Source organism: Mustela lutreola, chromosome 10 (assembly GCF_030435805.1).
Source record: "Mustela lutreola isolate mMusLut2 chromosome 10, mMusLut2.pri, whole genome shotgun sequence".
NCBI classification, from domain to species: Eukaryota; Metazoa; Chordata; class Mammalia; order Carnivora; family Mustelidae; genus Mustela; species Mustela lutreola.
The window spans coordinates 54,548,392-54,574,985 of NC_081299.1; the positions used below are offsets into that span (position 1 = coordinate 54,548,392).

At 42.3% G+C, this 26,594-nt stretch overlaps 1 protein-coding gene across 13 annotated transcripts in view; it reads left to right on the forward strand.

Annotated features, from left to right (window-relative positions):
• Positions 1 to 647: 647 nt before the first annotated feature.
• Positions 648 to 26,594, forward strand: part of SGIP1 (SH3GL interacting endocytic adaptor 1) — a 213,359-nt gene continuing 187,412 nt past the window's right edge. For 9 of the 13 annotated variants that reach the window (XM_059135765.1, XM_059135763.1, XM_059135767.1 and 6 more), the window contains exon 1: positions 1,422 to 1,786. In XM_059135765.1, coding sequence (XP_058991748.1) covers positions 1,777 to 1,786 — 10 coding nt within the window. In that variant the 5' untranslated portion in view covers positions 1,422 to 1,776. Of the gene's footprint in view, positions 852 to 923; positions 1,357 to 1,421; positions 1,787 to 26,594 lie in introns of those variants that run through there. The other 4 variants (XM_059135758.1, XM_059135762.1, XM_059135759.1 and 1 more) reach the window with 4 other exon arrangements.

Below are 26,594 nucleotides of genomic sequence, written 5' to 3' on the forward strand. Positions count from 1 at the left end.
CCTCAACACCGATCGTGTAATGCATCTTAACTTCTTACAGCTACTTCATTGGATGCTCACGATTGGTCTGTGCTGTTATGGCTTTTCTCCCGGTCCTCTTGCTTGATTGTAGAGGGAGAAATGCCCCACTTCTGCTGTTGTCCCCTAGAGTTCTAAGCAGGACTTTACTTTTCTTCTGATCTCCCCTCCTTCTCCTCCTCCCATATGCCGCTGCCTGCTTCCTCCTTAGTTGTCCGAGCCTACTCGAAAGGAACCGAAGATCGCCGGACCCCAGGGCCTGACGCCCTTCGAAAGGCTCCCGGGGTCCCCGGGGACCGGATTCTCAGCCCTAGCCGCCAGGGTGCCATAACCCTTCCACTTAGACAGCAGCCCGGCACCCAGATTCCATCCCTGGAAGCTACAAACCCCTGAGCTCCACCCACCCCTCCGGCCAGAACCCGGCGCGATCGTTTCCCTCCGGATTTCCACTGGGGGGAACGAATAGGCTGGAAGGCAGTTACAGATGCCGGGGGCGCCTTGCGAAAAACCGTGGTGTCCTCTCGAAGAAAGTCGGTTTCCTCCAGGGCCTGCAGTTGGCGGCACAGCCCCGCTCCACCTGGGGAAGGAGGCGGCTCCCGCGAGTAGGGCCCCGGGGAGGCGCGCGGCGGGCACGGGAGCCGGGACTGGAACGCCGAGCGCCGCGGGGTCGGTCCGGGCCGGCGGCGCGTCCGGGTTGCCGCGGGAGCAGAAGGCGTGCACAGCAGTCCTCTGCCGGGCGAAGGCCTGGCCGCCCTGCCTGCTGCCCTCTCTCCCGCCTCCCGCCCCAGAAATTATCTCAAGCGTTGCCAGTTTGATTCCAGAGCCCCACTCGGGTGGGTTCTTTTGTTTCTTTGTTTTAATGACAGTTCCCAGCTCTTGGGCATGTCATGCGCGATTAATTCCCTGGCTCTGTTGAAGGCAGCTGGGATGAAATTTCTTCTGCATCATCCTTTTGGGGATAATTGCTTATGATGTGACGTCAGCCGGATTGATTTTTCTCTCTTTCAAGAGAGAAAGGGAGGAGGGAGGGAGAGAGACTCACGGACGTGTGCGGAGGCCACAGACATTAACGTTTGGAATTCCTTCAGGGCAAAAGGCGATGGGAATGGGAGCTTACAAGTGTGCGGCGAAGACATCAGACTGCACGGAATTATTAACAAGTTTTTCTTTCAAAGAAGAAAAAAAAACCCAACCCCCTCCGCAGCGAGCCACTTAGGTGCTCCTTTCATGCCCGAGTCCCCCGTTAAGGTGGCAGCGTCTGATAATTAATCTCGGGTACCCAGCCGCTGCAATAGGCTTAAGAAGACGAAGAGGAGGGGCGGGGAAGTGCGTCACCAGGTGGGGAAGGGGCTGTGCGTTTGGTGACAAGCGGGAGGGGTGGGGGTGGAGGGGAATAGGGACGGAAAATAGGTTCTGTGTGCTCTCCCGGGGTATTGTGTCAGGAGATGCAGGCTGGCTACCATGTGACGCGGTCCAGAGCTGAAGGGATTGGCCGAGGCAGCGCAGGCGGTGCAGCTCGGCCGGCTTGCTGTTCCTCTCCCTTTCTCTCGCAGCATCTTCCTGGGAGCCTGTAGGTGAAGCGGCACCAGCAGCATCCATGGCCTGTCTTTGGGGTTAACACTTGTCTCCTTTGGCTTCAGCAGTGGACAGAGCAGACCTCTCGGCAGCGGCGTTGTGAGGACTTAGCTGGGACCTGGAATCTTATCCTCCTGTATTTTTTCAGACTCCTTGGAAATTAAGGAATGCAATTCTGCCACCATGATGGAAGGTAGGATGCTTTCTGCTGTGGTTGACTGGCTTCAGGCAAGGTCTGGGTAGAACAGCGTTGAAGAATGTGTGCAGCCTGGGTTTGTGGCTGGTCTAGAACCTGGTTGCCAGGATTTGCAAACAGAAATGCTGCAGTTTGCTTGCAGCAGACCAGGGCTCAGACTAATGGAATCAAACCACAAGGCTTCTGTTTAGCTCAGAACCTAGGAGCTCCCAGCTCTTCTGGGGGTGGGGGGAGCACCTAAAGTGCTTCCAGGGAGCTGAGGTAGAGCTAAGAAAGAGCTTGCAGAGCAAATAAGTTGGGAGAGAAGATAAGGTTTTCTGCTCTGGGTTCCTGGGACTACATGATTAAACATTTACAATGGAAACTTGTTTTCTGAAATTGACATTAGATAGGGGAGGTCATTGACAGAGTTATCCATGCTGTCGTTTTCAGTGAACTGTTTAAGTTTTTTTAAAAAAATTCTTGTAAGACATTTTTATCTCCACAATTTACATGTTATTGTTGGGGTAGGAAGTGCAGCAAATTTAGTCCATAAGCTATATAGTTGCATGGGGATGTCATTGCAACAGAACGAGCAATATGAGGAAGATATCTGGGCCTCTTAGCCCCGGATTCAGGGTCTTATCAGGTTAAAAAAAAAAAAAAAAAGATTTTGCGCTTCTTAAATGCATTCCCGTGCAATGATTCTTAGCCAAGCACCAAATAATTACTTACTGATTACCTTTTTGCATTCGATATTAAGTGTAAGAAGGAACTTTCCCTAGGGAGATGTTGTTTAAATTATATTTTATTCTACTAAATTACCCTTCTAAGCCTGAGATAGTTGACAACCAAGATTGCCTCAAAAAAAAAGCTGCAAGCTGATTAAGAAAGAAGCAGGCAGCCCTACCCTGTCTTTGATTTTGTTTTCACACTACAGGATGGTGCAAAACTCCTGGCCTTTCCTAAGATGACAGGCAGAAATTTGTCCCCAGCCTGGATTTCACAATGCAGAATCAAGTGCATAATGGGTCTCAAATCAGCCATGAAAATGGCAGAGAGGCCACCTCTTAAGCCAAGGTCTGTCCTACAGATTTTAAACATTCCTTAGAAATTTACCAAAATGGAATAAGAGGAGGATGTTTTCAAAAAGCAGTGGTGTAGCCCACACTTATTTGGTAGAAATGAATTCTTTTTGCTCTCTGTGTCATCATGTCAAACACTGTTAATGTAATTTGGGGGAGTGAAGAATTCTACAGTCATGGCTCACAGATTTTAGAAAATAACCTTAAAAGAGAGATTGGGTATCATTTTGTTTTGGAGCCTCGTCTTGTTTGCAAAGAGCTCTCAAGCTAGTTCTTTAAAATACAGGTCTAAATAAACTGAAATTACTAATGCCCTGAGATTAAATCATTTTCATTAATTTGAAATGAATTTAATCTTTGAATTACAAGGCAAGACAAACAGAAAGAGTATTACTGATATACTTTTCAATTTAAACTCATGTGGATTACCCTTTTCAGAAAAAAAAAGAACAATTTTATCTCTAGAGGTAGTATATTTCTCCAGCTAAATTTCATTTGTAGCATTTCCTAAAAAGAAATCTGCATACATTCTGATTAGGTCTGAATCTTACACAGAGAAGTGGAAGATCTTTCATTTTCACTTCTTGCCTTGCAAACTACGGAGTTAAAGTGTCTTTTTCGAAGGAAGTCATATTTATTGACGCTCATTAACAACTCTCCTGGAGATATCGCTTATTGTGCCATTCCAGAATGTCAGTTGGTTCAAAGCCCTATGATAAGCTTATCTGAGCTGCCTAAACTGAGATGAGAACTGGAACAAAGACTTGTGTGGGAGCTGAATTAGCACTATCACCCTGGGTCTGCCAAATTCATCCAATGAAGGATGTTTTTTAGCACCGTTTTGAATTAGAGGTGACACTATAGATGCAGTTGCCTTCTGTGAGATCCCTGCAAAAGAAAATGGACAGGTGTTTCCATTGGCTTCAGAATATAAATGAAACTAGTCATTTTTATCTACCCACAGTTCCTACTTAAATGCTTTTCAAGACTTATTATCTTAATGGTTCAGTGACCTTAGAAAGGCGGGTAGGAACCTTATCTAGAGATCAATTTGCCTATCAACAGCCTTGTAACTTAGTTGCCAGTCTTTTTGATAATACATGTATGTTTCTGGTATTGCATCCCAGAATTTCACCTCTGAATTGTTCGTGTCAGGAAGATGTGGCGGAGCAGTTATTTCCACTTAACTCACCCCTAGAGGAAGTAGACTGTTCCATCTATCACAATAACCTTGGAAAGATAAGGAACCCCTCAAAGTCACCCTAAAATCCTGTCATGGAAGCCCTCTGCTGAAACAGCAGTGAGCTCTCAGGCTGTGTCACCCAACATTAAGATGGTTAAATGATGTCTCTCCTCAACTAGTACATTTCATCTACGTGCCCACACGCATACACAGGGTTATGCACACATGCAGTCGTCAACACATATACATTATTAAGGAAGGGAGAGACCCTACATTTACACTGTATATATTTCGACGTTCATCAAAGGGTTTAATTGTCCGCTCAGGAAAACATGGCCATGGCAACTTTTCAAAGCTACTTCTCAACTCTGTGTAAAACAGGAATAAACAAATATTCTTCAGAAGGGCTCATAGTTTAGTTTTGTGATCCTGTTTTGATGGAATCAGATACGGGCTCCATTCATTCAATGTCTGGTTGTAGATGAGGAATGTTACTACCTCCCTAGTGATGCTAACATCCCTGAAGGTAGGGAAATAATTCTGCAGGGACCTCAGACGTGTTACCAGAAGTTTGTGGCTCCATGATTCCTTTCAAATATTTTCATTTAAAAACATATATTTTAATTTGATACTGGATTCGCTGATTCCTGCCGTCTTTATTTTTTTTGGCAGCAGTTGGTATTGAGTTCTGTCTTTCCTGAAGAAAGCCACATGATATGGAACCTTCTATATGAATGTGGAGGGAAAGAGGGTGAGCAAAGGGAGTTATTTGCTAAAAGGCGCATGTACTGGTTAAGCTTACAATGCAGTCTGTGTGATTAGGGCAACTCTTCAAGGATTCTGTCGTTTTCATGCATTCCTATTAAAGTTTGAAAAGGCCATTTTAGTTACCCCTTCCTAAGATAAGTGAAGCAAAGTCAGTGTTTCTTAGGACATCTCTATGTTTGTAGGGCAGCCTGGGAAGTTTTCCCTTGTCTCACAGAGCTGTCCGCAATTACCTATGCTTTTAGTTCCATAGTCAGGCTCTTAGGTACCGTCTTGGAAGGATAAGTTTTAGGGTGCCAGTGGTTTCATCCTATATAACAATTTTTAAAATTAACAAGTACATTGTTAAGGGGTTGCAGGATATAATTGTAATGTACAGGGTGATTGAATAATTTTTGTAATATTTACTAATCATGATGGCCTATAAATAAGAGTATTCTGCATGCAGTCCTTTTTTGAAATTGTAAAAATAAAAAAATAATATTTTGAAGCAGAAAATGGGCAGAAAGGAATTTGAACCCAATTTCATTTTTTTTTTTTTTTTTAGTTCATTCAAGTTCTTATAAATAGCATAAACCAAATTGGAGTTCTTTATTTTGCCATGTATCTATTGCTTCCTTCAATTTTAGAGGAAAAACAATGAACCAGCATAGTCACCTGGATGTTTTGCATTAGCGTGTTTATCCCAGAAGACATAATTATATGGTTTTCCTGAATTCTAATAAATGGAGAAGAGGATTTTCTGGACCCAAGTTCATTTAACAACAATGCCTATATTTTTGATCCCTCATAACATTTTATAATAGGAACTTTAAAAAAAATTGTATCAAGATGGGCATCTTAACCTGACTGAAAACTAGGAGCTAACTGAAAACTAGTTTCTTGGGTGGTATATTCTCTTTCTCTCTCTCTTTTGAATATGAATATCCACAGACCATACCTTTTATTTCTTTTTTGTTTTTTAATACATTTTAAAAAAGATTTTATTTATTTAAGTGAGAGAGAGAGGGAGAGTGAGAGAGTGAAGCAGACTCACCACTGAGCAGAAAGCCTGATGTGGGACTCCATCCCAAGATCCTGAGATCATGACCTGAGCCAAAGGCAGATGCTTAACCAATTGGACCACCCAGGCCATACCTTTTAATTCCTCATTAATGCTTTTTATCTCCAAAATTATTATTTATACAATTTCAAACAATCCTAGCTTAACTGAGCTTTTGTTGTTGCAATGAAACTTATAATAGTAAAGATTTTTTTTCTATCTAGAAATAGAGTTTTATTTATTTGGAAAACTCTTTGATCTGATGAAAAAGGAACAAAGCATTTTGAAGCTGGAATTGTTCATTTTCTAGTTATCTAAGAAGTTTTAAGGGGAATGCTTCTAACTTCCCAGAAAGAGTGAAGTTATTTTGGAAAATCTTAAGCATGCATATGAGATTCTAGTACATGGGTCATGCTTTATGTAAGTTCTCTCCTTCCTTGAGGCTCTGTGTCAGAAAGAGTATTCTTATATGTGTAACTTCCCATACAATTCCAAGGGTCAACACTTTAAATCTCTAAAAAGAATATGCAGTCTTAAAAAGCTTATCTTAGATAAACCATTCTAGAAGACTGTGGACAATTCTTTCTTTTGGATTTGGCACATACATTATCCATGTTTCAAATAATAATTGCAGGAAGTCACCAACTCAGTTTTTATGTTCCTGAAAGTTTGTTTATGAATTGCTCACTTGCAACAGGTTTTCCCATAGGAATAATGATATATATGATTAGAGTCTCATACGAGATGTTCAAAGGCCATTAACCCAGGATTTAGTTGAAATACTAAATATTTGCAATGAAATGTGTGAAGAACAATACAGTTACCACAGTAAGTAGCCAGAAGAGAACAATGGGATGAAATAGGTTTTCAATTTGAAATGCTGGTATTTGTGAAAGGGAAGATTTAATTAGAGGACAATGAGGATATGGAGACACAATCTGAAGAGTGTTTTCAGGTATATTTCCAAAAGTTTTAGAGGGTTATGACACTGGATTTTCAATTATGTTTAATTTTACTTCCATTCTCACGGTTTACCTTTCCTCAATTCAATTTTATCACATGTACTACTGTTAAACTCTGATTACTTTCATTATATAAACTCACAAATGGAATTAATAAAAAAAGAGAGAATTTACTGAGATAATGGTACAGGAGTTGGAAGGGAGAAAATGTTGAAGGGATCACAATGGATTTGGGTTTATGTGTCTGAAATAGTCCCCGAGGAGAAACAAACTGAGATAGAAGAGAACTGAGGGGCATGAGAAGGGCAGGATATCCTTGAGAAGAAAGTAGCGTGTGTGGCAGAGGTGTTGGGTCAAACCAGTTTCTATATTGACTACCAAATATTTCTGTGGGCACAGGATGGTACGCTTACCAGGGGCAGAGCCACTAGGGATGAAGGTCAGACTCCACTGGAGAGAGGTCAGTCTCCATTCTCGGAACATGTATGACGTTTCACTATATCCACAGAATGTCAGGGAGATACTTAGAATCTCTATTGAAATACCTCATGTCATGTCACTTCCTTGTTTAAAAAGCTTCTTTATCTTCTCATTTCTGTTAAAGTCAATCACATAAAGGAGGCTGGCCACTCTGGCTTGACGTGACTCTCCAAGCACACTGAGTGCCTTACTGCTGGTTTTAGAGTGTTTAAAACAGATACTTTCTTGCCTTAGGGCTTTTACTCCACCTAGAACACGACTTTGCCTATTCATGGAATAACTGATTTTCTTGTGGTCCCAGCAAAACCACCACCTCGTCAGGAGGACATCCCTATCCTCCTGTCATCCCAAGCTCTCAAACACACCCTGTGCCCCTACTACGTCTCAGTCCACCTTCTCTCCTCAGAGATGTATTTATGACTCATGGTCGTGTAATGGTACATGGGCTGAATTACTCTAGAGCTCAGCTCCACAAGGACGGAAATCTGGTCTATCATATTCACCTCCCATCCTTAGTTCTTGACACACAGTGGGTGCTTAGTATGTTTGTTCATTCATTGGAGAAGGGAGGAAACCAGATATAATTTCTCTGATGACTTCATATGGTGCATTGTAAGGTATTATTAGGGGTGTGATAGTCGATGTAGGAAAAATAAATGCTCAAATTTGTGTTCTCCCTGGAAAATAAACATGAAATAATTAAGAAAAAATAATGCATTGTTAAGTGGGATGTGGTGATGTACAGAAAATACATTTTGAGAAGCAAAAGAAAAGAAATGGTCCATTTGAAAATAAGTGTTTGGGTTTGAATCATTTTGGTGACTAGCTCCAAAGAAATGATTTTATAATGGAAAGAAATGAGTGATAACACAGCTATTCAAAGAAATTCCCAGAAAATCCCAGGAGCAGTGCTGTGAATATGCTGTACATGTTTTTCCTTTTCTCTCTCTCTTCCTGCTTTCCTTTATTGCTGCGTTTCCTGTCTCCACTTCCATCATGCTTCTACCCCATCTTTCTCTCCCAGGGCTCTCCTTTTCTCTGGATTATGACCAGATCTGAAAACACTGGCTTCTAGAGGTAGAGTTTGACTTGGAATCTGGCAAAGTTTTTTTTTTTTAATATTTTATTTATTTACTTATTTGACACAGAGAGGGAGAGATCACAAGTAGGGAGAGAAGCAGGCAGAGAGAGAGAGGGGCAAGCAGGCTCCCCGCTGAGCAGAGAGCCCAATGTGGGGCCTGATCCCAGGACCCTGAGATCATGACCTGAGTCAAAGGCAGAGGCTTAACCCACTGAGCCACCCCGGTGCCCCTGGCAAAGTATTTTTAAATAGATAAAGGAATGCAGGTGAATGTAATGTTGTATAATACATTCATACAATGTGATGGTAAATGAGGTTTTTGCCAAATTATTGCTGATTGAGGAACTCCTAAGTCTTAGAAGCTCAGAATGGTTGCTGAATTTGTGTAGTCTGGGTTTTTTTGTGGAAAGAGCATAGACCCAGAAGTCAGACTTAGGTTTGAGTCTAAGTGTTGTGACTGTTTGGCTGTGTGCCTTGAGAAGGTTACTTTACCTTTCTAGGGTTCTGTTTCCTTGCAAACAAAATGAGAGAATTGATCTGCCTACCTCTAGAGCTTCTAGCTTGAAGAGTCTCTGGCACTCACTGAATGGTTTGGATTTCCCAGTCTTACTCCCTCCAAGGTTTAAATTGAATGATTGAGTCCTTTTCCTCCCATTTCAAAATGTAATTGTTCCTAACACAAAAATAATTCAGATGTATTACTTTCTGCCTTTCAGTGGCTACTCCTCCTCTGCTGTTCTTTTGCATCGATGCCCCAAGTTCGTTTTGCCCCTTTTCAGCATCAGAAGACAGAGTGCAGTGATGCCACCCTCATCTATAGTCCTTAGAGCAGAGAACTGTCCGTGTGTTCATCAGAAATTGCATGAATTGTACAAATGTGTCCTAGGTGTTCGGCCCTGGTCTACATGCTAGAGCTTCAATAGTGAACAGCAGCTACAAGTTCCCGCCTATACAGAGCTTCCTGTTTGGTGCAGGAGAGATGGGAAAATAAAATGGAACACAGAGTACATTCGATGGGGATCAGAACTTTGGAGAAGAACTGAATGGAGAAAGGAGATAGAGGAAGTTGTGGAGGAGAGGAAGGAGTGGGGTAGATGGGATTGCAATCGTAAGGAAGTCGGGAATGGATGGCCTCACTGAGAAGACGTATGAGCAAAGACTTGAAGGAGGGGAGGGGGTGAGCAGCCATTTGGAGGAAGAGTCCAAAAAGGTGGGAGAAAGAGCATGTGCAGAGTTTCAGAACATGGGTAGAGCAGCAAGTGCTTCTGAACAAAAGGAGAGAGGGATGTTTACGAGGGGGACTCCAAGGTAACATAGACACCCGTGAATCTTCAGTGGTATGAAAACCAGTTTCCTTTTGCATTAGTCAGTTGGTATAAGCCTGTGTTATCCACATGTCTAGTGACAGCTGGGCATTCAGAAGCCTGGTGTTCTGAAGCTGGTTCTGTTGTGCCTCTTGGACTCATTTTTTCCACATATTTAAGTGAATGGGTGAATATCATGCTCTTCCCTTAGCTTGTGGTTCCAAGCCTAGAGTTAGAGCTGAGTGTTCAACTATAACTTGAAGCTTGAACATTTCCACACAAGAGAAATGGCCTCATGATAAGGGTGACTCCAGAATCAGAATTACACATCAATTCATGAATGTTTTGGCTATGTTTGACCTTCATTTTTATTTTTTGTTCATATTAGCTTCTTCTCTTGTGTATCAGGACTGGTAATTTAGAATTTTTAAAAAAGAACCATGGAGACTGACTCATGTTACCCATCTTTAACAGGCAGAATAATGAGTAAAATATTGTGCTCACTTAGGGCATTGTCATAAGATTGTCTGACTTGCACACACTTCAAACATTCCAAAATGCATCATTTATTCAAGAGGTACATCAGAGGTTTCTCTTCAGTGTCAGGTGATTTAGGCACTGGGAATATGACAAGGGAATAAAAAGGCAGCTGTGGTCTCTATTTTCAGAAGCTCAGAATCTAGTACATGCTATCATACACTTGTGTGCATATCCATTTTATTTTCACATCATCATCTCTGTGGGGTAGAAGGAACAAGTTTACTATCTTTCTTTCAAACTGAAAAGTCAGGCCTGGTGAGGTTATGTGACTCGCTTAAGCTGACCATCTTACCAAGTGGCAGAACCAGCATTTATGCACCATGTTTGACTCCCAGTCAAGTGGTCTTTATTTGTATGATAGTGTAACCATCATACCAGAAAGTCCTACTTGTATCTGAAATTGTTTGGCCTGGGTCTCTGGCTGACAAATGTACAACAGATTGACCAGATTGGACATAGTATTTCACAAGCTTTGTTCAGTATGAAGCAAAGGATTTAATTAACAGATTATGATCCTTCAGATCAGCCATCAGCTTGAGGAAGGCCACCAAACACAGAAGCGGGCACCTTTCAGTGGCACTCACTGGTTTCCCAGAATTTTATAATGTGGAGGGATATGGGATATCGAATTTCACAGCTCACCCTCTACACAATGTTTTATCAAAAAGCCTGGCTCCCACAATAAACAAAAGCCCTTTCTCCCTGAGAAGGACACCTCGGTGTTCACTGACATTCTGTGAAAGCATGATGGTGTGTGCTACCATTGAAGATGAACCAATCTAGTCCAACCCCGTTTCGCAGTTGAGAAAACCAGAGCCAAATGAAATCACTTACCCAAGGATTTTTATTCTCTCCATAAGGGGACAAGTCAAAGTTTATTTTAGTAATGATTCCAAAAATGTGAATAGACAAAGACTTGGAAGCCATGGTGTCTTTCACGTTCAAAGGTGCTGGGACTGGTTGGGTGACTGCCCAAAGACACACAAATGAATGTGTCCCCAGGGGCCACTGCTCTGCTCCATCCACACACAATGTGGCCATTTATAGCTCTCTCCTGTGCTTCCATGTCTCATGCATCTGCTGTCAGTGAGTCAGCGCTGTGTGGAGGGAACAACTGGGAATTGAAGGGGCTGGATCTCCTGACGAGCTCTATGACCTTGAGTTAGTTCTGAAACTGCTTTGGCCTCAGCATCCCCATTTGTAAGGTAGGAATGACACTGGCTCTCTACCCCACGGAATCGTGAAGCTCTAATGAGATAATAACTATGAAAACCTCTGAAGAAATGTGGTGCCCATGCCAGTGATTTTCTGATGGCTCTCTCTCAGTTTGATTGTTACATGTGGATTCTTAACGTTCAGTGGCCAGGCATTACTGCTTGCTATTTGACCTGTCAAGTCGATTATTGCTGTACGTCTTTTGCAGTGGGACCTACAGATTTCTCTCCTGCCTTCACCATACTGTTCATTACTAACATATTCTATCATTCTTGATTCTCAGTGGCCAGGGGTTACAACTTTACCTTTCTTGACCTTGGAAGTTATCACCAATCAGTCTCAAACATCATGTTCTCTGGCCTTGGCATCTGTCTCACCATGGTAGTCCAGGCCACCTCTACTAGTTGTTTGGAATTGGCACATGGGATGATACAACATTGCTTTCCCTACCATGGACAGCTTCCCAAAGTTGAAGAACTATGAGTAAAACTGGGTTGTATGTCGTCTCTCTCTGCACCCAACCTTTACAAATGCCTTAGAGTATCACGGAAAAGTGGCATGCTCACAGCACTAGGGTTGGTAGCAATGGTAGAAAATGGTCTATAAGCCCTATAACAGGTAGGACCCTTCTCTTGTACTATAGACTTTAACCACCAAGTTTTTCTTAGGCTCCGAGGGCCTCCTGTTCAAAGGATTGTGTCTACCAGGTAGTCAAGCCCCAGGCTGTGCTTGGATTCATTCCTCATTTCTCCTTCCAACTTGCCACACAGCAGTTGGTCCTTTAGAGTTATAGATGATCCTTCCTAAAAGATCTTGGCTCTGTTCTCTCCCTTTTATCCTCTGCTACCATACCTGATCAGACCTTGCTGCTTCCCATCTATGCACCTCACAGCCATCAAAGACATCACTTTCCCCACCTGCCTTTGATTTTTTTTCCCATGCCTCTAAGATGAAGCTCAAATGCTTTTGTGTGTGGTGTAACACTTTCACACACCGGCTACCTCATCTCTTCAAAAACACCTTGTACCAGCCAGACAGTAGCTCCTTGCTTTTCTCTTTTCTTTGTATATGCTATTCCTTCCCTTATCTACATGGGCATAGTCTGCTCTGATCATTCAAGGTCAAATAGAAGTGGCCCCTCTTCAATGAAGCCTCCCCATATTCTCCGTGTTGAAAGTGAGTTGCTCCTTGAGCTCACTTAGCTCTCAGTTCTTGCCCTCCTAAGGCCACATATCGGAAGGTTTAAGAGCACTGGCTCTGGAGTCAGAGTGACCTAGGTTAAATCTCATGTATGTAACCTTGAAAAGCTAGTGCATCTGCTTCCTCATCTAGAAGATGGAAGTGATAATAACAGTAACTTTCTCGTAGGTAATTTAGTCATATGAGGTTGTAGGATTAAATCAGCCATGCATTTTCCAGAGGTACAAAACCAATAGGTTAAGAAGCAGACACAAAGAAAGAGAGAGACAGAGACAGAGAGAGAAAGAAAGAGGGAGAGGGCGAGGGCCAGGGAGAGGGAGAGGGGGAAGGAAGAGGGAAAGAGAGAGAGAGGGAGAGAAAGAGATATTTTTAAGGAACTGGTTCATTTGATGGAAGGGACTGGCAGGCAAGTCTAGAAGCCATAGGGTGGCTGGCAAGTAGGGGTTGATGAGGCAGTCTTGAGGTAATGTGTTAAACTCTTAATAAATCTTACCTGCCATTTTCCATTTATATACCTACTTTGTTGGCTCCTCCGCCAAGAACCAAGGACTCAGAGCAGGGACGGTGTCTCACTCAATTTTGTATTCCCAATGTATGGCATGTGTAAGTACTCAGTAAAAAGCCAGTGAATAAATGAATGCTATTGAGGGATCGCAACTTTTTGGGAAATAGACAAGCTGCTCAGTGTATGTATCATGAGAATTATATGAGTTGATATATGCAAAACATTAAAAGAAGCACTTGGTTCCTATGAAAGGTATATTAAAGGTTATTCTGCTGGGAACATTGAAGGCTCCAGTATGGTTCCTGGATGCCAGGCAGTACCCAGGATCCTGCGCCCTCTCCTCTCCCCAGAGCACCCATCTGCTGCGTAGGCTTGCTCTGGCTGAGCGCCACATTCTGGTTCAGGAGCGTGCAGTTAATCTAGTATCTCACACAGTCTGCCTGACTACATTAATTGTTTTGCTCTCATTTTAGGAGAGACCGGGTTTCATTGTAGAAAACTCAGAAAACAGGAAGATACAAAGGAGAAATTGAAATCTCCAATTATCTCATTATTATGAAATAAGTAACCACTGTGACAATTTGTTGAGTGTAGAACATGGACTTTGGGGACAATCTGAAGCCCTTCAAGCCTCAGCGCTGTTAGCAGTAAAGAGGGTAGAAGAACACCCTCCACATAAGATAGTGGGGGAAATTAGGGCACCTGGATGCCTCAGTTGTTTAAGCAGCTGCCTTCATCTCAAGTCATGATTCTGGAGTCCAGGATCAAGTCCCACATCGGTCTCCCTGCTCATCAGAGAGTCTACTTCTCCCTCTGACCTTCTCCCCTCTCATGCTCTCTCTTTTTTTTTTCTCCCTCTCTCTCTCTGATTCTCTCACATATATAAATAAAATCTTTTTAAAAAAAAGATAGTGGGGAAATTAAATTAAAAAAAATGTACAGACTTCAGGTGACACTTACCTGGCATAATAGGTAAGCACTCAATGAAGTCTAGCTCTTAATAGCTTTACAGGCAAAATAAATATGTCAAAGGACCCAATTTGATCAGAATATATGTATGCACACATGTGTGTATATCCACACGCAGACACCTATGGCTTTTCCACTTGGCATTAGATTGGAACCACTGTCCTAGGCAGTATGCATATTTGTTAAGAGTAATGGATCTGGAGACACACTGGAGACATGTAAACTTTGACTCCTCTACACTTGTCAGCTCTTTAGGTTTAGGCCAATTATTTAACCCCTTTGTGCTTCTGTCTCTTCTCTGTATGGGATAATCCCTATCGGGAAAGGTTATTATAAGGACTAAATGAGCTTAACGTATTATGTATAGTGAGTATTATTTTTATAATATATATTATAATTATATATATGTGACATATAATATATGAAAAACAGTATTTGGCACAGAGTCAATGCTCAGTCAAGAAATGCGAGCTACCATTATCATCCTCCTGAAATGGTCTTCACGAGCATTATTTGTACTGGTTGTAGAATATCCCATCGCTTTATCATTTATGTTACTCTTCCCTGTTGTCAGACATTTAGACTGTTAGCTGGAGGTTGGTTTGTATATTGAGCTAGAATGGCTCATGTTAATGAGTCACGTGGTGTGTCAGGAAGATTTCGTTTTCATTTGGCAAGACAGTTGGGTGAGGTGGTCGCAGTTCTGCTTTGGGCTCGAGTCCTGACAGCGCTCCAGCCAGCTAAGTGACTTTGGACAAGCTATCTAACATTCAGAAGAGAGAGCAAAGTAGTAGAAAGAAATTGATTTTAATTCAAAAAATTCTAACATCTCCAGGCACCATTCTTTATTAGCTATGAGGATGAGGCCAAGAATTTGCCAGGTGGGTGGGAATTGATTTTCTGTGTCCTCTTTGAAGGTCCTGGCTGTGTATTTTGGGTAAGTCACCATCTCTTCTATTTTCCCATCTGTGGAATGGCAAATGAGCTTTCCTGCCTTTCTCACTTGGTGGTAAATATCCAAGCACAAAATATACGTGAAAATATTTTTAAAAGCAGTAAATTTTTATATAAACACAGTGTAGCTTTAGGGCTGTTGTTACATTTAGTATTTCAGAAACTTTTCAAGTAAAGGTTAGCTTAAATAATTTTGAAGGTGCTAACTAGTTTTAAGATTCTGTGCTCTGGGGCGCCCAGGTGGTGCCGTTGGTTAAGTGTCTGCCTTGAGCTCAGGTTATGGTCCTCGGGTCCTGGGATCAGGTCCCCATGTCAGGCGCCCTGCTCAGCGGGGAGCCTGCTTCTGCCTCTCCCTCTGCCCCTACCCCCACTCATGCTCTCTCTCTCTCTCTCTGTCAAATAAATAAATAAAGTCTTTAAAAAAAATTCTGTGCTCTACCAAAAGGGTTTCTGGATGTAACCCTACTAGAGTTAACTTCTCTCCCCATTATCATCCACCTTTCACACATACAAATGATTTTCATCATTCCTGGATACTTGGTGAAGAACACAGTCCTGCATTTGGCAAAATATTTATTTGAGCAGGAAATGCTACATATAATTTTGTGAAACTGGGTAAAAATATTGTTTCTAATAATGACTATGTAGTGGGACAATTTCAAATGCATTTTAAAGTGTGTTCAGATGAAATCTATCTCGGCCTAATTACAAACCCAAATATTGTTTTGAATGTGATCTCAGCAAGGTCTAATCCAAGCAATCCAATTGCCAGATCAAAATATTCAACTAGGGTTCTTCTTTTGAGTTTTCCACTATCTTCTATCTTTGTGTCAATGCCCCTCATGCAGACAGATGGAAGAATAGAGTTTGTTGCCCTCTCAGTGAGTTTTGGCCAAGATAACGGAGGACAGTCTCTAGTGGTGGTGGTATGCTGTGAGCCAGCCATGCTTCTGAGTGCGGGTTACAAGGGAGCAAAGAGTCCTTGCTCTGCTGGGGCTTGCCTCCGACTGTGAGGGGACAAGACTCATCAACCAAATGAATAAACAAGATAATTTTAGATTGTGGTAGAGTCAATGAAAAAGACTCACTGGGAAAGGCGTGGGGCAGTGGGGATCAAAGCTGCTTTCCATGGTCAGGAAAGACATTATAGCGGAGACTTCTTCACAACATGACATGTCAAGATCTGGGAGCACAGTGTTTCATGAGTGGGCACTGCGGGGCCAACCCACGGCCGGGGGACTTGGGAAGCTCAAGGAACAAAAGAAAAACCAGAATGGTTGGAGGGGATGGAGGAGTGAAGGGAGGGAATGGAAATAGGAGAGAAGGAAGGCGAGATTCAGACCAGGCGGGGCTGTGTGAGCGATGGAGATGGATCTGGAATTGAGTGGGAGGCAGTGGAAAGCCACTGGAGGGGTTTAAGGAGAAGTCACATTTCCATCTGCATTTGTAAACAATTACTTTGGATGTTGAATGGACTGGAGTAGCTACAGATGGCCTTCTGGGTTTTTTGTTGTTGTTTTGAGAGGAGACTGCCTTGAATCTGTCTTGGAGTAGTAAATACTCTACCTTTACTTAAATGTCCCATTTATTTTCAGGAAAACTAAGGGAGATTGGAAGGGATTATGGTAACCTTCCCCAAATCCATTTAGCACTGTCTCTGCTGAGGTCCGAGGGCTCAGGTGATGGTTTAATTCAACTATTGAATAAACTCCTTCTCTAACCCAAATGGTTTTGATATTAGATTTTTTTCAGAGTCATGTTGACAGGTAAAAAAAGATGAAGATCTTTGAGTATATCATGTGCTTTTTTTTTTTTCATGTACCTGTTTTTAAATGGCTGTGAAGCACTTCAATTATTCGACAGCCATTCTGATAATGAATCAGTTAGTTTATTAAGCTGGCTTTCATCACTGAAACTCTTTCCCTCTAAGCCAGATCGGAAAGATAGACGTGCTTAAGAGATCTTACTGCTGACAGAGGTTGACCTCTCCATGTTCCATTTTTCTTCAACAATATCTCCGTTAAAACCCCTTGTGTCCTTGCTAAATTTCATTGATGGAGATCCCTACTGTCTCTGGTAACTGGATTCACCTGTGCACACCTCCGACTCTGTAGCTCCTCTCCTCTTACCTTTGGGGGCTGAAACTCTCTGCTCTGAAATCTATTTGTAACCCAGAGGAAAATATATGAAGCATTCTGTAGCTGGTACTTGTCCCTGTTCCAGTCTTCTTTACCCAAAGGGCTGTTTTTCTTTTCTAGTTACTTATATGATATAACAGGTAAATACACAGGCTTCGAAGTCAAAGCAGACCTAGGTTCAAATCCTACCTCTTTAAACTACTGGCTGAGGACCTTTGGGCAATCCTGAGCTTCAAGTTGTTTTCCTTCCTCCTCTCTCTCCTTTCTTCTTTCCTTCCTTCTATCCTTCCTCCCTCCCTCCCACTCTTTACCCCTCCCTCCCTCTCTCTTATTTCTTAGCTTTTTAGTCTGTCACACCTTACAAGATTTATTCGAGCTCTAAACATGATGCTAGAGGCTAGGTGTGTAACTAAGTTACATAAACAGAAGCCCCTCTGGAGCTTACAGTATAGGAACGAAGACATTAAATTAATAGAGATACCGCAGTCCACCATGGGGAACAGATGATCCCCCTCCTGACCTTCTGAAGGTCAGTGGTATCCTAACCCTAAGTGGCACTGCCGATAGTCATTCATCTCACCTCGTCTCATCACGTAGGCATTTTATCATCTCACATCATCCCAAGAAGAGTGTTATACAATAAGATATTGTGTGAGAGAGAGTGCATTCACATCATTTTGATGACAGTATAGTCTTATAATTGTTCTATTGTATTATTATCATTGCAAATCTCTTATTGTGCCTACTTTAATAAATTAAAGTTTATCATAGACATATATGTATATAGGGTTTGGTACTATCTGTAGTTTTAAGCATGCACTGGGGGATTTTGGAAGGTATCTCCCTCAGAGAAGGAGGGACTCCTGTATGACCTTTGCATTCAATCAGTCATAGCTATGGTTATTGTTATTATTAGCATTACTGTTGTCACTGTTAACATCACACACACCCTGGGCCTGAATGTATGGGATTCAGTGAGCTTTCCCAGAATTTTTTACAGGGTGCTCCAAAAATGTTGATCAACCGTGTTCTTGGTGACTTGCCTAGAACTGCTCTGCATCTGTGCTCCCTGACTCCTGCCAGCTTACTTCATTTCTGCCCTGGTATCTGAGTAGTTTCTGGGGCTAGTCACTCAGCGTTTGGGTACCATCCATGCCTTGGCTCTCCCGGATTCCTTAGAAAGCTCCTGATCTTATTGCTCTACCTCCTAAATGAATGCCAACAAATCCCAACATGACAACTGCTGTGCTGCTATGCTGTGCTGGGATCCTGAATGAGTGAACCTTCTAGAAGATTTTCTGAAAGAAAAGAGAGTGCCTCCCTCTCTCTTGAAGCCCTTTAAAGAGCCCATTGCTACACCCAGTGTGCACTAAAAGCACCTGTTTAGGCTGAATTATGAGCCCGAAGGGTATTTCTTCCTTTTAGTTTAACAGTCTTTTGTGATTTATTCACCACTGACCTAGAGGCTAGGCCATAATAATTTGCACACCTTTCCATTCCTCCATACCAAAGCCTATGAGAATATTTTTCTTTAAGTTTTGATATTGTCAGTGCATATGGGAGAGATACAACTGTACATGGTCAGCTCTTGATTTTCCTATCTCTTTACGGCCATTATCTCTGAATCACCTCTTCTACTGGAGTTGCTTATCACTGATTTTAGTTCTTCCTTTTTTTTTTTTTTTTTTTCTGTTCTCGAGTTAGACCTTTCCAGTAGGTAGTGGCTTTATAACTTACCAGAAGATGGCTGTCCCAGAACAACGCTTGATCTCTGGCTATTGTAGAATAAGAAATACTAAGAATTTTTTCTTAGTTGCTCCATAATTGCTCTTAAAAAGTAGGTATAGCTATAACTACTGCCCTCCCCAGGAGGAGGAAATGTTCTAGTAAAGTTCATATTTATTAATACAAAAATATTAATGTAAAAATAGGATTAATAAAAAATACCACTTCTTGAGCTCCTGCTCTGTGCCAGAAACTGTTCTTATATTTTCTATAGGCATTGTCTCATTTAATTGTCACAAAGATTCTGTGGGGTTCTACTATGATAATTATCTTTATTATATAAATGAGAAAACTGAGAATCAGGGAGTCCATGACTTGCCCAAATATTTAGAATGTGTGTGCTGATCTCTATGACTTCCAAACTTATGTTGTGAACCGCTGAATAATATTTCAAACATTACCTTTGAGAAGTTTTATTTAATATATTCCCATGCAAGGGTAGAACAGTGAGATCATCTGTACCACAACAACTGAAAGTAAGTACTGTTGTTACAAGGTGCTTATCTCTTTTTTCTTATCTCTTTTTTCTTACCACACAGAAATTAAATATGAGGAGATTCCTGTCCAATTCCTATACTACTATTAAACACCTATAATACCTCACATATAAATTTCTGGGTAGTAAAAAAAATGAGTAAATAATCATGGAAGTAACGAAACTGCTATCCAGAATATCTTTGTTCTGATTGTTTTTAATCCAGCTGGCTTCCAGTTTCTCACATTTTACTTTATAGGTTTCTATGGCGCTGTATGTTAAAGCAAACTTTAGTAAATCGCATTGGATATTTCAGAGAAATTTGCAAAGCTTTCTTTGGTACTGAAAGCATTTCTCCCTTGCTAGGCTGAGAAATCTATTTCCTCGTCTTGCCTAACAATCTATTGAGCACATCTCCTAGTTTCAGTTATCAAAATTTTTTATTTTATAACATTTCAGAGACAATTCAATCATCAGTTGACCTTTGTTTCATATGAAAAAAAAAAGAAGTCATTCTGACTATGTGGCTTGGAAAAGGTTATAGTTCCCAATTCCATATTAATAGCTCCATTGTAGCTAAGGCTTTAACATGCCTTTGATTGTAAGGTTTCTAACGGATACTCAGTCCTCAATAACTATAATAAAATGCATATTTTAAGAATGTGTGAAAATATGCAGTCATCTCCAAGTTTATTTATGAACTCAGAACAGAGCATTTATGCTGTTTTCTTTGCAGTAAATACAAGCACAGCTCTTGGTATCACCTTTTTACCTGCACTCTGTGTATCTTGTTTTTCTCACAATTTCTTCAGTCGAAGCAGGACAAACTACAGGAGAGATGAACCCCATATATAAGGCATGTGCATCCAAAGTTTGCAAAAGTTCAAGACTCTGCAGATTCTCTGCAGGCAAAAGTGGCCTGTAAAGAAGTGGGCCCCTCACCTTGTGGGGATAGTCGTGCTGGTCATTATCATTCCTGTATGTAATGTGCAAGTGTGCCGGGCTCCGAGTGAGGGCTGTGCAAACGGCCTATCACTTGTCTCTCACAGTAACCCTATCAAGGTTATTCTTTTTTTTTTCTTTTTTCTCTCTTTTTTTTTTTTTACAAACCCTTGTGTTGAGGGCTGACTTTCAATAGATCGCAGTGAGGGAGCTGCTCTGCTACGTAGGAACCCCGACCCAGAAGCAGGTCGTCTACCAATGGTTTAGCACCAAGTTCCCCACAAACGTGCATTGCGTGACGGGCGAGGGGGCAGACCCATTTCCAGCCGTGTCCCATTTCCCAAGACGAGGGTCTCTCGGCGCTGGACCCCCATCCCAACACGCAGCGGGGCACACCACGCCACGGGGGCGTGCACAGTGGCCCTCCGGTGCGGACGGGGGGCTGCCCTATCATTCCGCCTGGGCGGTATTCTGACTTAGAGGCGTTCAGTCATAATCCCACAGATGGTAGCTTCGCCCCATTGTCTCCTCAGCCAAGCACATGCACCAAATGTCTGAACCTGCATATCAAGGTTATTCTTCATCCCATTTGATGAATGAGGAAAATGAGGCCCAGGGTTATGTACACAACTAAGAAGTGGCAGAGCAGATAGGAACCGCTGATGAGTCCCGGATCCCATCATCTCCGAGCCACCGTGGTGAGTGACTGCCACCCATCATCCTGGACTAGTCTGGGGCAGCTGGGTTAGTGAGGCTCTTGTCCATTGTCAAGGGCAGCCAACCTCTTTCAGCAACACAGCTTCCAGGGCCGTGCTCCTGGGTTCCCCTGCTGGGTGCTTTTCCGCACAGGGTGTGGTTTCGCACCGGTCCACCGCTCCCTCTTCTCTCTTCTTTCCTCATCCTTCCTAGTGTGAGTGGCTCCGTTCTGTGTTTCCATTCTGAGCTCTCTGCTCTTCATGCTCCCCTTAACCCATCAGACTGGGTAGCCACAGAGCAGCGTCAGTGAGGTGGGGGGCAGGCTTCTGAGTGAGGCCACTTGCGTCACACCCGGATCTCTCTCACTTATTACCTTGGCAGTCTGGGCCCATTTACTTCTCTGTGCCTCTTTTTACCATTTTCTCAGTTTTAAAAATCAATATAATGATACGAATACCAGTCTCAGAGAGTTTTGCTGAAGAATGAATGAGCTCACGCATATCGAATCCTTAGTCTGTCTAGTACCTGGCACACATAGTAATTGCTCAACTAACCACTTTTTTTTCTGGTTTTGTTTTGTTTTTACATTTGCATGATGGTGGGTAATTTATGTCAGGAAATCCCATCATTTGTCGCAGGGAGAAATGACTTCAACCACCCAAGAAAAACCCTTCCCCCAGGAAGAAAACAAACTGAGCTCTCCCTTTCAGATGTTTCCCATTCCTTCGTTGTCAAGTTCCCTTTGGCCACAAACACAAGTTGGCCGCCTGCCACTGGGGCCTCAGAGACCAAAACACCAGCCAAGTTTTGTTTTACTCTTAACTCTTGCATTTCCTGTCTCTCCAGCGCCCTGCTACTCACCTCTACAACGCATAGGTGTATTGGCAATAGCTCCCTCCTTATGTGGGTGGTAGTTGACTTGGGCTTTGTGGTCTTAGGGCCTGGGCAGAAAGCTGGGGGAATAATGGCTGCCTGATTGTTTCCCCCACAGCAGACGTACCCCAGAGCATGTGTGCCAGTGCTGTATGTGGGCTGGGAGGAGTGCTTGTAAAGATGAATTCAAAATGACCCTCAGAGCCAGCTGTGCCCAGTAGTTTTCACAAAGCATTTCACTTAATAATCACAAGCTCCTCTTACAGATGGTATTTTTTTTTTCCCATTTAAAAAAAGAAGGTTGTTGGGGCGCCTGGGTGGCTCAGTGAGTTAAGCCGCTGCCTTCGGCTCAGATCATTATCCCAGGGTCCTGGGATAGAGCCCCGCATCGGGCTCTCTGCTCAGCAGGGAGCCTGCTTCCTCCCCTCTCTCTGCCTGCCTCTCTGCCTGCTTGTCATCTCTCTCTGTCAAATAAATAAATAAAAAATCTTAAAAAAAGAAGGTTGTCAACATTGAGGCCAAGAGAACATAAGTAATTTGTCTGAGGTCTACCTGCTTCCGACATATGAGCTCATCACTACTCACTGTCCCGCTCCCTTTGCTTTGCTGTATGCCTTCCTTCCCACACTGCCTCCTGACCTCAGTGTCCTCATCTGCAAAATGATAGGATTTGGCACAATGATTTGGAGGGCCCTTCCAACTCTGACAATCCGGCACTCGGGTCAACCTCTGAGCTTAGAGGCATTGTTGCCAGTGGTCACTCTCCTAGCAGCTGTCCAGGTGTGTATAAACTGGCCCCATTGGCTCACTGCTGCGTGATTCAGGCTGCAACAGTCTGTGACTCTGTCTCTTAATCACATTCCAGCTCCCATTATTGTGTCTCCTGTACTGACCAAAGACACTTTGTTCTGTTACTCCTGAGTGAATCCTCTACAGACTCCAAAAGAGTTTCACGAATTCTCTTCCAGTAGTTGTTGAATGTGTGTTGCCTTGATTCACAAGTTTGTGCAATTTTTTAAAAAATACTTTATTTATTTGACAGACAGAGATCACAAGGAGGCAGAGAGTCAGGCAGAGAGAGAGGAGGAAACAGGCTCCCTGCTGAGCAGAGAGCCCAAAGCGGGGCTCGATCCCAGGACCCTGGGACCATGACCTGAGCCAAAGGCAGAGGCTTTAACCTATTGAGCCACCCAGGTGCGATTTTAGGAGAAAAGATGCTCTGCATAGTTGAAACAGATTGGAGTAGAGTGTAGAAGAGAGGGAGCCCAACAGCTGTGAGCACCTCTGAGTTGAATGAGTTGAATATCTTTTGCTTTGGTTTTTATAATCTTGTGAGATATGATATTTTCTTCAAGGCTCAGACAGAGTAAGACACCCTATAGCAAAGAATTCAAATTTGAGTCTGCCTGTTATTTTTTATGTGATGCCGTGACGTTTCCCTTGATGTATTGTAGAAATAGGCACGAAATTAGACATTTCATTTTGAGTTTGCTACTAATTTTTACTGTGCTGTTTTGATTAAGATGTTCTTCATTGATCAAATAAGTCTATAAAATTGATTATCTTTAAGCTGAGTAATCTGAGGGACTCTATTATTTGAGCCATGTTAATGCTTTAATCATCTTTACTGCTTGGGAAGACATAGGATCACCTTTTATTCTTTTTTGTGCTTGATCTCCTAGGTTCAGTCACCAGGTACTATCAGTTCTGATTTTAAAATGACTGTCTGTATTCTTCTTTCTTCTCTCTGTCACCCACTATAGTAAATATGGACCTTATTTCACTCCTGGAATCCTAAAATAGATTTCAAGCTGTCCATACTCCCGGGTTCTACCCAATTTCCCTTCCCGTCCTTCATGTATGTTCTCTTTGTGTATATACACTTCCTCACTTCTTACTCTTGTCCAAAACCTCAATCATTCCTTCTCTCTTGCTTGCTATATCAAGTTCTCCAGGCTTCTGTCGGCACAAACTGCCCAAAATAAACTTTTTTTCTTCCATGTCCACCATCTTATCTTATCTCTGAACCTTTGCCAAGGCTGTTTTCTGCAGCTCTCTTCATTGAATTCTCCCAAGTCCTTCAAGGCACAGCCTCAGTACAAAAAAAAAAAAGAGCCTTATCCCTCTTGTTCATCAAGAATTCTGAGGGGCGCCTGGATGGCTCAGTCAGTTAAACGTTTGACTTTGGTTTTAGCTCAGGTCATGATCTCAGAGTCCTGGGATCGGGTCCTGCATTGGGCTCCCTGCTCAGTGGGGAGTCTGCTTGAGATTCGGTCTCTAGCTCTCCCTCTGCCCCTCTCCCTGCTCATGTGAGCACGCTCTCTCTCTCTCTCTTTCTCTCTAAAGTAAAAAAATGAATTTTTTAAAAAATATATATCCTGAGCATAAGAGTGATGCCAGGGACATAATGAGTAAATTAGTAAATATTTGTTGAATTAATGTATGACTCCTTCTCACAAAAGTATCCTTGATTGCTTCATCCTACAGTTATGGCAGGATTCTTTCAAATGTCCTGATACCAATTTAGCATCTCTATAGCCTTACAGTGTTAGGAGTTGCTTTGTTTTCATACTAAATGAAGAATAAAATGATTGAAATCAAAGAAGAGTCTTGAATTGGTCAAATCCTGGCCCTCACCATTTCTCTTACAAACTTCAGGAGAAGGAAGTTCTTCCTGTGTGTCAGGCCCCGTTCTAAGTGTTTTATCAATGCTTTACTTATTGAACCATTACAACAACAGTGTAAGGTACGTGCTACGCTATCCCCATTATACTGATGTGAAAACTGAGGTCCAGAGAGGTTAAGTAACTTACCCAAGATAAAGCTAGAAGATGGTTAAAGTAGGATTCAAATTCAGGAATTTTGGCTACAGAGTATACAGTTGTCAGCATGGTACCAAGCTACCTCTCACACCACCACATATCCTAGGAAAATATTGAATATATTATTAGAGTGACTCCAATAATGAAAAACCAAACCAAACCAAACCTCTTCAGACTTTACAGTCAGTGGAACACAATATTATCTTACTAGGAATGGGTAACCCTTTAGACTTAGCTCTCATTAATCCATAATCACCAGTAAGATGCTCTCCTAGCTGTTTCTAAGTAGATATACTTATGTTTGGGCCTTAAATGACAACAAAGTTGTCCTCACTGGAGCTTCTCTTTTTCCTTTAAGGGTTTTCTCTGGTTCTCTGAAAATGCCACATTCACATGTGCCTTCTTTAAGGAAGGTCTACTTCCTTGAGCTTCTCTGGCACACTGTCCTAGGAAGCTTGCTACTGCAAGCCTCTAATCTCCTGAATAAAAATGAAGTGGGCATTTGTATTTCCCCACTGATTTAGTTGGCTCAACCTGAGTAGGTTCAGATTCACAAAAGCGTAGACAGGCTTGCTTCCAGGCTTGCAATGGAGATGGAGGAAGGCAGGCTGTGTGCCCGGCTTCCTTGCAAAGCATGGCTTTAGATATGTGTCGCTGGTACCCTTTAAAACCAAGGCTCCAGAACTCCCCTACACCCACCCAGAAGTCACGGGATGATTTGTACAAGACGCCCTACTTCTGATGCCAACTGGATACTGTTCAAATAAACGTGTAGATCAGAAAGTGTTTTTAAAGGGTGAGTGCATCCATCATGGATAAAATGATACGTAACATAAGACGTCTCAAATTGTTCCCCATTGGTTTTCCAAGCTTAATATTCGTGTGGTACTTGAAAGCTCTTTTCTCAGAAAAATTTAATCTTGATCATGTGAATTCCAGTTACTTAAGAGAATGTCAGCCTGGTTAAATTATGTTTTCTGAGTTCATGCTTGACAAAATATTATAGTAGTATCTTGATATTTACAAGTTTAACATCCAGGTTTCCACTATTCATATAGCATCTTAGGTTGACAATAAGGAGTAATTTGTAGGTTTCCTAAGGTAGGAATATGAATCACCCATGTAAGGATGCAGGGGTTTTGGTGAGCATTAATTAGATAGTAGACCCAGTTGTGGATCCAATCTCCACATCTTTTTTTTTTTTTAATGATTTTGTTTATTTATTTGACAGACGCAGATCACAAGTAGGCAGAGACAGGCAGAAAGAGAAGGGGAAGCAGGCTCCCTGCTGAGCAGAGAGCCCAATGCGGGGCTCGATCCCAGGACCCTGAGATCATGACCTGAGCCAAAGGCAGAGGCTTACCCACTGAGCCACCCAGGTGCCCCCAATCTCCACATCTTAATGTGCTTTGTTACTCTCTCAAATAGGGATTATAATTTGGGGATTCTTTTCCAAGTGTCAGGGGTAAACTTGACATCTGAATCAGTGATATAGCTTTAGATTTTTGTAAACATGGTTGTACATAAGGCCTTTGGAACTTACCCACTCCAAACTCATGGCCAGCTTTGCTAATCAATTGACTGGCCCCGGCCAAATGCAGCTTGCTTCAAATTCCTCTACAAAAGGTTAATTGGATTTGGTATTCAAAGATGTGAAAATTGCTCAGTTACTGGGATTTGAAAGGTTTAAAATAAGCTCCCTCTTTTTTCCCTCTTTTTAATTTGAGCCTGACTTTAAGTACAGATTTCTCCATTCTCTCCTATGCACAAGTTTGGGTCTTGTAGACATTGCCAAACATTCTCCAAACTT